Below are 10,295 nucleotides of genomic sequence, written 5' to 3'. Positions count from 1 at the left end.
ATTTGCTTTGCTCTCAGACTCACATTCTACTTTGTATAACTACATGGGTTAACCATTGCAATGTGAAGTCCAAACACCCTTTGCTTTGCTTCTTTACACTGATAATGCTGCCTTAATTTCTTCCAGATTTGGATTGTACTTCAGTTTTAAATGATATCTAATAGGTTATCAGAAGCTTCAACCATATTTTAATTTTTTTTCACTCTGCAGAAGGCTATTTCATCTACCAAGAAGCAAGTAATCTGATCCCCTTCGACACTAACAGACTAGAGAGCCCAGATACTGTAGTTTCTGGAAAAATATGCATAGACTTCTGGTACTACATGTTTGGATCAGAAGAGATGAATGAGCTGAGAGTGCTTGTCCAAGATGGCACAGAGGAGTCTGTGGTGTGGCATAGGAAGGGAAACCAGAGTTCCTTGTGGAAATATGGTGCCATCACTCACACTTTTCCAACACAGAGAAAGATAAAGGTAATATATTTGCAGAATATATTTCTTTGCACAGTGTCAGCATTTTTTGCCCCTTGCAGGTTGCAAAATCTTATGCTTGGTTGACATTAAACCAAGATTTGCTTGGTTTATATTTTGTAAATAAAATGGCCTCATGATTTCTGTCAATGAGCTAAGAGAAGAAACCACAAACCTCCTAGTTTCACCTAGCTGTTAGCTAAGGGATAAAATTCAGTTTAGTTTTCTCTCTTTTTCCTTCCTTCACTCCTTTATTTTATCATGAAGTCAAGGACTTCAGATGTTGTAATTAAATGCAGGTTTGTCTTCTGTGAGTTTAAGGGTTTCAACTTTTGGGTGTCTCCTGCATTGGACTCCTCTGTAGAATCCAGCCCATTAATTCTCATAAATCATTTATAAGTCAGCAAAATAGAGGGCCATGTTTCCTGCAGTCCACACCTTATTACAGAATATATATTCCTCTGGCTGTTATAACCTCATCTTGTTGATTGCTATTTTTAGCAAAAAAGCAGATAGATTAGTTTGAAAATGTGCTAAGAGAAATGGTTTTGTGTTTGCCTAAGCATCTCTGATGCAGGGATCACTTTGTGTCCTGCCTAGGTAATTTTTGAGGCTGTTCGAGGACTGACAGAGTTTGGGGATACAGCACTGGACAATGTGAGAGTAAGGGATGGACCCTGTGGTAAGTCAGTGTTTGCACCCCAGTCTGTGCTGTTTCCTCCTCTCTGTTTAAGCTGACCACAAATTCCCATTACTATACTCCATATACAATATAGCGACCCCTCAGAACTTGGAATCACAAAAGAGAAATGGCAAAATCTTTACACCTCACTTCATTTCAATGTTATGTGTTTTGCTGTAATTTCTTCCTAAATCTTTCCTCATCACCTCCAACATCCAAGACAAGCTATCCCTTTCTCTGCAACTGTGACCTTTTTCACCACGTCCAGCAAAATTTACCTTCACTTCTAAGTCTGAAGTGCATCTTTAAATCTAGACAAGGCTACACACTTTTATCTTAGATTCCAGATTACATGGTCTAATTGGCATTTTACAGCAAATATCAGTTCATGCAAGCTCATTAAATACACAGTACAACCATATGTCACATGAAGAAATATCAATGAGTCAATAACACTGAGTTGGACTACCAGCTTTGACTACAAATCAGCAATTTGAGCTTGATCTCTGACCCTGTAACAGATCAGCCAAAACTAGCACAAGCTGTGCATGGCTGGGATCCATTTTTACTGACAAGCATAGAATACCTACAGAATGTAAATTGACCAAGAAATTTACTGAAAAACTTATAGAAAGTTTAATTAGGTCTTAATAGGTGTTATTTTCTGTGAAATATAACTAGGGTGATTACATAATCTGTTTCAAATTTACACTACCTGTGTCAAAGATTTCCATTCAGATCCACGTCCTCTGATCATGTGATTTTATTTTAAATTCCTTGAAAAGGGCTTGTGGCCTTATCTTGTTTGAGGGCTAGGGAGAGCCAGTTCTTCATTTTTCTAGTTGTATTAACACATGATTCAGCCACCGGATGGTGCACAAAGGTAATTCCAAGAGACAAGAGCTTCTCTGTTCATCTCACTCTCATACCTGCCAACACTCACTGGCAGTAAGACCTTCATGTGTCTTAACACACACCAGAGGAAGTCACACATCCAACTGTAACTACACTTCCAGCTTCCCAAAGAGCCCCAGCACAGTCACTGTGATCAAACTAACAATCAGATGAGCTTTCCTAAGAGCTAAAAAGACCTACACATCCCTGATTTTAAACACAGGCAGTTCTACTTGTTTTACTGAAGAACTTCTTACTTTATGGTGGTGAAAAGTAAGTGAAAATCCCTGTACATTATTGTGTAAATAGTGTTCACCCTTTAATGGTAAAGTTCATTGTATTGCTTTGTCTTTTCAATTAACAGAAGCTGTCCCTACACCTGTACCACCAATACCTACACCAACAGAACCTACACCACTTCCAGTGACAGGTAATTTTAGCCAATCACATATACTACTCAGTGGGTTGTAGGACACTTACATTTTTTACTAACAGTACTGCTTCTTTGCTTCAGTTAATTTCTATGGGTACTTGCCTATGACGTTGCTTTATGCCATACAAATCAGCCTTTTCTGTTTCAGTTCTTCCATCCATCTACAAAAGGAGGGTGATTGTGCAGTGGGAGGACACAATAAGATGGACTTTTGGGATGTGTCTATATGTTAATGAGAACATATTCATTTTCCTGTCTCCAGAAGCTATTTGCAGTATACATGGGGATCCCCACTACAACACCTTTGACAAGCAGCGTCATGACTTCATGGGCACCTGTACCTACACCCTCTCCAAGCTGTGTGACAGCAACAGCTCTCTGCCCTACTTCAACGTGGAAGCAGCCAATGAGCACAGGGGAGGCAACACCCGTGTGTCCTATGTCCAGTATGTGGATATTGATGTCTATGGCTACAGGATCAACCTTGGTCAAAAAAGAGTTGTTAAGGTAAGGTTGGAGCCCACTGCCTATCATTCAAAACTCATAGCATGAATGAAGATATTTTTGGACAGTGACTACAAATTTCCAGCATCCACACAACAATTTTTAGAGGGCAGTCAGATATTTAGGAGCAGGAGTAATGTTCCTAAACGCAGGAATTTCAAAACTGAAAGCATAGGCTAAAATTCTGCGCTGTGTTTTTGAAAGGTGGCTAAGAGCTGACAGTCCACATGGGGCTGGTGGGCTAGACAACCTTTCTAACCTGCTCCCCATGCTCAAGTCTGGCATTTAACAGGGAGCACAGAGGTTCTGAATTAGCTGAGTTCATGCTGGTAGTAATTTTCCTGTGTGGTAGCCTGTAAAAGTGAACACTTATCACTGATCTCTACTTATTCCACTTCACTGTTAACTTCACTTAACACCAAGCCTTTGCCATAGAGCAGGATCAGGTGGCAGTCCTGGAGTGACAATCTGATAGCTCTCCTTACACTGATTGTACACTTGTCCAGCTTGCATCCTAGGACTTCTTTATGTATCCTTTCCATAAAGGGTCAAGACAGTAGAAATGGTTGAACCATACCCCCAGCATATGAACAGGTCACCATTATTACCCTTCTTATAAGAAAATACAGTAGTGATTTAAAAGAGGTGAAGGTTTGAAGGTACACTGAAAACATTCCCATCTGATCTTAGAGACATAGAGAACTGATATGTCCTCATTTGTCCAACAGTCAAATACCTTTTCCCTCTATTTACTGCTTGTATTATAAAAATAATACTGCTTGTATTATAAAAAATAATAAGTCTGTAGGCAGTTGCTGCAGACAGACCATGCTAAGTCTTGGACTTTTGCCTGCTGTGCCTGGCTCACCAAGACCACACTTGTAAGCTATGTTGTAGCCACGCTGTTATGGCCTCAAGACTGAGATTATGTGGCCATATACATGTATACATACATATACAAGCACAGAGTTCTTACTGCTCACTGTGCCAATATAGAGATCTAAAAGTGTCACCATTAAAAATACTTCTTGTCAAGTGATTACAATACTTGTCCTTGTCTGTGCCTGCAGGTCAATGGAGTCAGCCAGGTGATCCCTGTGACCGTGGTCCCAGGTGTCAGTATTTTCTTCAGTGGGCAGTATGTTGTGGTTACTACTGACTTCGGGCTGCAAGTCAAATTTGATGGAAATCACAGAGCAGAAATCACTCTTCCTAGTACCTATATGTCTAAAGTCTGTGGAATATGTGGAAATTACAATGGGCAAAAAACAGATGACTTTCTCAACCCAGATGGAGAGATGGAAGCAAACTCAACCAGCCTTGGCAACAGTTGGCAAGTTTACAATGACTCCAGGTAGGACTCCTGTCAGGATGTCAGGTCTTACCTGTTGGCTATGCAATGACCACTGTTTTATGCAATCCTTCTGTGGAGGCCAAAAATGTCTGATGTGGGATAAAATCTGTCCTTGTCAGTGTTCTTAGTTTATGCATCTATGTAAAGTTTCACTGAAAGTTTAACTGTGCTTAAAAAGAGAAAATTTCTTAGACTCTTAGGCTGGAAAAGACCTTTAATCATTGAGTTGAACAGTTAACCCTGTTAAGTGTATAGCACTGCTATATCCACCAGCACACGTCCCCAGATGCCACACTTATGCATCTTCTCAATTCCTCCAGGCATGGTGACTCCATCACTTCCCTGGGCAGCCTGTTCTAATGCTCAACAACCCTTTTGGAGAAGAAATTTTTCCTAATATCTAATCTAAACCTCCCCTGGTACAACTTGAGGCCATTTCCTCTCACCCTGTTACCTTGAAAAGAGACTATCCTCCATCTGACTACAACCTCCTTTCAGGGAGCTGCAGAGATTGAGGAGGTGTCCCCTGAGCCTTTTTCTTCCCAAGGCCTAACAACCTCAATTACCTCAGCCACTCTTCATAAGACTTGTGCTTCAGAACCTTCACCAGCTCCATTGCCCTTCTCTGGATACAGCCCTGCACCTTAATGTCTTTCTGGTAGTGACAGGCCCAAAACTGAGCATAGGAATCAAAGTGTGGCCTTAACAGTGCCAAGGACAGGGGAGTGATCCCTTCCTTCTTCCCCACCTAAATCTTACTCTACATATGCTTTTTGCCCAAAGAGAATCCAGCTGGGGTGGGGACAGGGGAGAGTGGTTTTTTTCCCCTCACATCATGATGATTCCTCAGGAAAAGCTCAGGCTTCTGCTGAGCTCCATCAGCCAGTACCATCCTTGTAGCCTCACCATGGGAAAGGGCTTTGTCCCTTTTGTTCAGGGCTGGATCCTGCCAGGTGCTGGACACTGAACACACAGCACCCATATCTTCATTCCACATTTAAATGTACATTTTAGTCTTTTAATGAAACACAGAAGGTGCCCACTAAGATTTCAGTTATTGTTTTAGTTTATGAATGCTAATAATTGAAGACATTGTTTCAACTCTTCTGAGATAATTGACTTGTTATTATTACACAGAATGTTATTCAATGAGAGCAGGAGTTGAACTTTGAATCGTTTTCACTTTCTAATTCCTCTTCTGTGTAAACAGCCTGACTACCAGAAAGCCAAAAATAAACATCTGGGTTTTGTCCAAGTCTCTCAAAGATTATCAGGTTGAGATCATACTGAAATCTGAATTTCTATCCTAAGAGCTTGAAATAGAGGGATTGGAAATACGTCATGTTTACTCTGGGAAGAGACCTGTAGTTTTGGTAGATGTGATTTCAAAACCATCTCAGGTGCTAGTGAATCCAAAGTTGATCCGTTAATTTTTCCACATCTTTTTTCTTTTTTTCCATATTAGGTGTTCACCAGATCATGGCCATACTCCAAACTGCACTGCTGATGAAAAGCACATGATCCAAAGCAACGCATACTGTGGTTTGATCACAGATCCAAATGGTCCATTCCAGAACTGCCACTCAGTAGTTGATCCACAGAGTTATTTTGAAGATTGCCAGTATGATCTCTGTGAACTGCACTTGAACAATGCAGCCCTCTGTGAAAGCCTACAGGCTTATGCAGATGTGTGCCAAACTGCAGGAGTCCAGCTGGAACCATGGAGAAACACAACCTTTTGCCGTATGTATAAAAGATTGTTAGAAATTACCACTTGTCAGGAGGATATAACGAGGATTTCCTGAAGACAGAGACTTACAGCCCAGCTTTGAATTAATGTAACACTGAGAATCTTGACTTTTATGAATAAAGATTTCAGGGTTATATGTAGTTCCTCAGTTAGATTCCTTTGGGAAGATGCTAGTGAAAATAGTTCAGCTGCTTTGAATGAAAGGAAAAATTACCACCTATTTAAACGTAAAATAGAATTTGAGGCCTTTCCTTTGAATTCCTCTCTGCAAAGAGAGCAAGATGAAGGAGGAACTCTTCTGAAATACTGAGCAGGAGATCTGGGATAAAAGGAGGAGAGTATTATAAACACTATCAGTGGCATGGACTCCCATATGTATAAGAGAGTAGGGAGTGCTGACCATTCTTCTAACTTGGATGTGGAGGAAAGTGTCAGTGTCCCATCCAGGTGGATCAGTCCTTCATGGTTTCAGATGGGAGAGGGGCCAACACAGATTGGAAGCCTGGAATTAAAGAACAGGACTGAAGTCAAAAGTAATTGGAGATTGAAACAGTAGAGATTGTAACAGTGCTATTCAGGGTGGAGAAGGTGGGGAGAGTAGGGAAGAGATGGAAGAGACAAACACACAGAGACACAAGACAAAAGGTGTCAAATAATAAAGTGATAGATAGGTGTCTGTGATAAGGAATAAGTAGGAATAATTATTTTTCTTGACTGAGTATTGGTAAAGAGTAAATAAAGAATGTTTCTCAAGCATTCAGGCATATATTATAGGAAAAATATTGATATTATTTTTAGAACAAAATTTAATTACAAATATAATGTCTGAAATGCCTGAATAGACCTGTTCCCACTAGAAACAATAAAAGGAGCAGGAAATAGTAATACAGTTACCCTGGCAGCCTTCTAGGCTGAAGGAGATGGGGAGACTAAAAAGCTTGTCTGAAAACAATGGAATTACTGAAGCCTAATTTCTTTTCTGACTTTTGTTTCCCATCTGACTTCAGTTGCCATCTGGAACATTTTCTAGGCTGGAGACATTACTGAGGCTTTCTTTCCTAGAAGTTCTGTGGTGTCTAAGCAGGAGTGAGCTGACTCTGCACCTCTCCTTTCTGCTAAAAGAGGTTGCAGGATCCCCCCTCCTTGCCTTGTGCCTATTTCTTTAATGAATCTGAATATATTTTTGTCCTCTGCCAACCTCACCAAGTTATTTCCTGTAGATCATGTGGGAAAAATTGAGTGAGAGGATGGGCAGAGAAATGTAGAAGGTCATTGTATAATCTCTGTCTCCTTAGAAAAGTACGCTAAGGATAGAGTAAGAAAACAAGTCATTAGAAATTGTCTCACATCACATAAACAGGTGGAAGCTAAAAAAAGATTGCTCAGGAAGCTCCAGTTCTCAGACCTTCTCATCAGAATACGACAGTGTTTAAAAGATCTAGTTACAAAGAATTAAGAATTAAAAATTAAGGATCAACTCACGACAACATGTCTGGATATCAGAACTACAGACTAATATAGCACATCTAGGACAATAGCTAACATGATATTGATATCCCCTGTCCAATGCAAGAATTCAAGAAATCACCTTCATATCCTAAGAAATGCTCTCTCTGAGTGAAAGTTTAGACACCCAAACTTCAAAGGAAATTCAAGTGTGGTAAGACAACAAAGACATGCACAAAAATGCTGCTAAGTCCAAGATGTTCACAAATATTTCAAAAGGAATAATAATATGATATTAAACAAATCCCAATACTTAAGTAATTAAAAATATTAATAGATATCTTTATATTTTCTTACACAGCAATGATCTGCCAAGCCAACAGTCACTATGAGCCCTGTGCTGCAGCCTGCCCTGCCACCTGTGTTGACCCGATGGCTCCCCACAGCTGCAGCCTGCCGTGCGTGGAGGGCTGTGTGTGCGACAGCGGGTACCTGCTCTACAATGACCGCTGCGTGCCCAGCCAGCAGTGCGGGTGCTGGCACAACGGGCAGCACTACCCCGTGGGCTCCGAGTTCTGGACGGACGACACCTGCTCCTCCAAGTGCACGTGTCCTGCACGGGGAAGCAAAGTCCAGTGCTTCAATGCCTCCTGCCCTGCGGGCCAGTACTGCGGGGTGCAGGACGGGAAACCTGTGTGCCTCGAACACTCCTACGGCATCTGCCACGTCCACGGGGACCCCCACTACAAAACCTTTGACAGGGTGACGCACAACTTCATGGGCAACTGCACCTACACCCTGGCCAAAGTGTGCTCCAACACCACTTCCCTGCCCCACTTCAATGTGGAGGCCAAGAACGAGCACCGGGGCAACACCCGAGTGTCCTACGTGCGCGAAGTCGTGGTTGAGGTGTACGGACAGCGCATTGTCATCCTCAAGAAGCAGGAGAGCCACGTGCTGGTAGGCAGTGGGGCATGAGCGTGGTGGGGCTGCAGGGCAGCCCTGGCTGCACCCGGCAGGGCCTGGCGTGTACCAGATGCCTCCATCGTCCCAGGAATGGGTGGGCTCCTCTGAAGGCTCTGGGTCCCTTGGGTTTTCCTTTTGGGATGGGCTGGAGGAGGAAGAGGCAAATGGGGAACGTGGGCCATGTTGAGCACAGTGCAGAACACAGCACACAGCTCTGTGAGCCCCAGGAATGTTGGGGGGTGAGGACATCCCAGGCAGCTGTTTGCCGTGCTTGGGCTGGCAGCCGCTTTCCCCGGGCAGGAGCAGCCGGGGAGGCCGGGGACAGGCCCGGGGCCCACTGTGGTGTGTGTGCCGTAGGTGAACAACGTGCGCCAGACGTTGCCGGTGAGCGCAGCGGGAGGGGCCATCACGGTGAGCAAGAGTGGTCGCTACATCGTCCTGGAGACAGACTTCAACCTCCGAGTGTCCTACGACACTGACCACTCGGTGGAGGTGAAGGTGCCCACCACCTACTTCAACCTGACCTGTGGCATGTGTGGCAACTTCAACAACCGCAGAGACGACGAGTACATGATGCCCAACGGGCAGCAAGCCACAGACTCCAATGCGCTGGGGGAGAGCTGGCAGGTCCCAGACAGTGACCCCTCCTGCGGTGTCCCTGTCCCCTCCCCACCCTGCAGTGCAGAAGAGGAGAAGCTCTACCGCTCCGACCAGTTCTGTGGCATGCTGACCACCAGGCCTAGCGCTTTTGAGAGGTGCCATGGCGTGATCAACCCCCAGGACTACTTTGACACCTGCTTGTACGACCTGTGTGCCCTGAATGGTGGCCAGGAGTTCCTGTGTGCTGCTCTGGAGGCCTATGCTGACGCTTGCCAGGCAGCTGGTGTGACTCTTCTTCCCTGGAGGAATGCTACCTTCTGCCGTGAGTACCCGCCTTGCCATTGCCAGAAAGGCAAATGGGCCGCACCCTCTGCTCTGAACCTCTGGCCAAAGCAAGTCTTTGGTGTGTCCCTTCCCACTAGGCTGTCCATGGTTGAAGTCTTGCTGGTCTTAATTTTCCTCTTCCCATTGCAGCCCTGCAGTGTCCCCCCAACAGCTACTATGACCCCTGCATGACCGGCTGTCCTGCCACCTGTGCTGACCAACAAGCCCCACAGAACTGCTCCAAGCCTTGTGTGGAGGGCTGTGCGTGTAGCACTGGCTTCCTCCTGAGTGGAGACGCCTGTGTGCCCGAGGCCAACTGTGGCTGCCTCTTTGAAGGCAACTACTATACTGTGAGTGAAAAGCCTGCCCTGGTTTGCACCCTTGCCAGGCCACTCCTCTGCCTCTACTTTCCCGACCCATGCTGACTGAGGTTTCGTGTTTTCCTGCCTGCAGGAAGGCGAATCCTCCGTGAATGAGAATTGCACTCGCCGGTGCCGGTGCGAAGCCAAAGGCCAGATGGTTTGCTCTGCCTTGTCCTGTGGCGAGGACGAGGTCTGCAAGATCCAGGATGGCCAGAGGGGCTGTTACCCAGCCAGCACTGCCGTCTGCCACATCTACGGTGACCCACATTACAGCACCTTTGATGGGAAGCTCCATCACTTCCAGGGCTCCTGCAACTACACAGTGGTGACGGGCTGTGACAATTCCTCCCTTGGCTTCAGCGTCACCACCCGCAACAAACATCGCAGCAGCCGGAGCTGGACAGCTCTAAACTCTGTGGCACTGTCCCTCAAGGGCCTCCACATTGCACTGCGCGAGCACAAGGCAGTCTACGTAAGCCTCTCATGTTTATACCCGGGAACAACAGACAC

The 10,295-nt window shown here is 44.7% G+C and overlaps 2 protein-coding genes across 2 annotated transcripts in view; both read left to right on the top strand.

The window, feature by feature from the left end:
* The first annotated feature begins 218 nt into the window (after positions 1–218).
* On the top strand, positions 219–6,142 carry LOC117244869 (alpha-tectorin-like). Its single transcript, XM_033516763.1, has 6 exons — positions 219–473; positions 1,071–1,152; positions 2,411–2,476; positions 2,742–2,986; positions 4,054–4,337; positions 5,803–6,142. The coding sequence occupies exons 1-6, from the start codon at positions 324–326 to the stop codon at positions 6,140–6,142; spliced, it is 1,167 nt and encodes a 388-aa protein (XP_033372654.1). The 5' UTR covers positions 219–323.
* Positions 6,143–7,900: 1,758 nt separating this feature from the next.
* The window catches only part of LOC107208584 (zonadhesin-like), a 24,032-nt gene continuing 21,637 nt past the window's right edge, over positions 7,901–10,295 (top strand). Inside the window, exons 1-4 of the mRNA XM_033516762.1 lie at positions 7,901–8,493; positions 8,857–9,421; positions 9,574–9,773; positions 9,877–10,257. Coding sequence (XP_033372653.1) covers positions 7,966–8,493; positions 8,857–9,421; positions 9,574–9,773; positions 9,877–10,257 — 1,674 coding nt within the window. The 5' untranslated portion in view covers positions 7,901–7,965. The remainder of the gene's footprint in view (positions 8,494–8,856; positions 9,422–9,573; positions 9,774–9,876; positions 10,258–10,295) is intronic.

The sequence above is a fragment of the Parus major genome, chromosome 9, assembly GCF_001522545.3.
Source record: "Parus major isolate Abel chromosome 9, Parus_major1.1, whole genome shotgun sequence".
NCBI lineage: Eukaryota > Metazoa > Chordata > Aves > Passeriformes > Paridae > Parus > Parus major.
Note: the sequence above shows the minus strand (reverse complement) of the source record. Positions and strands in the feature narration are given on the sequence as shown.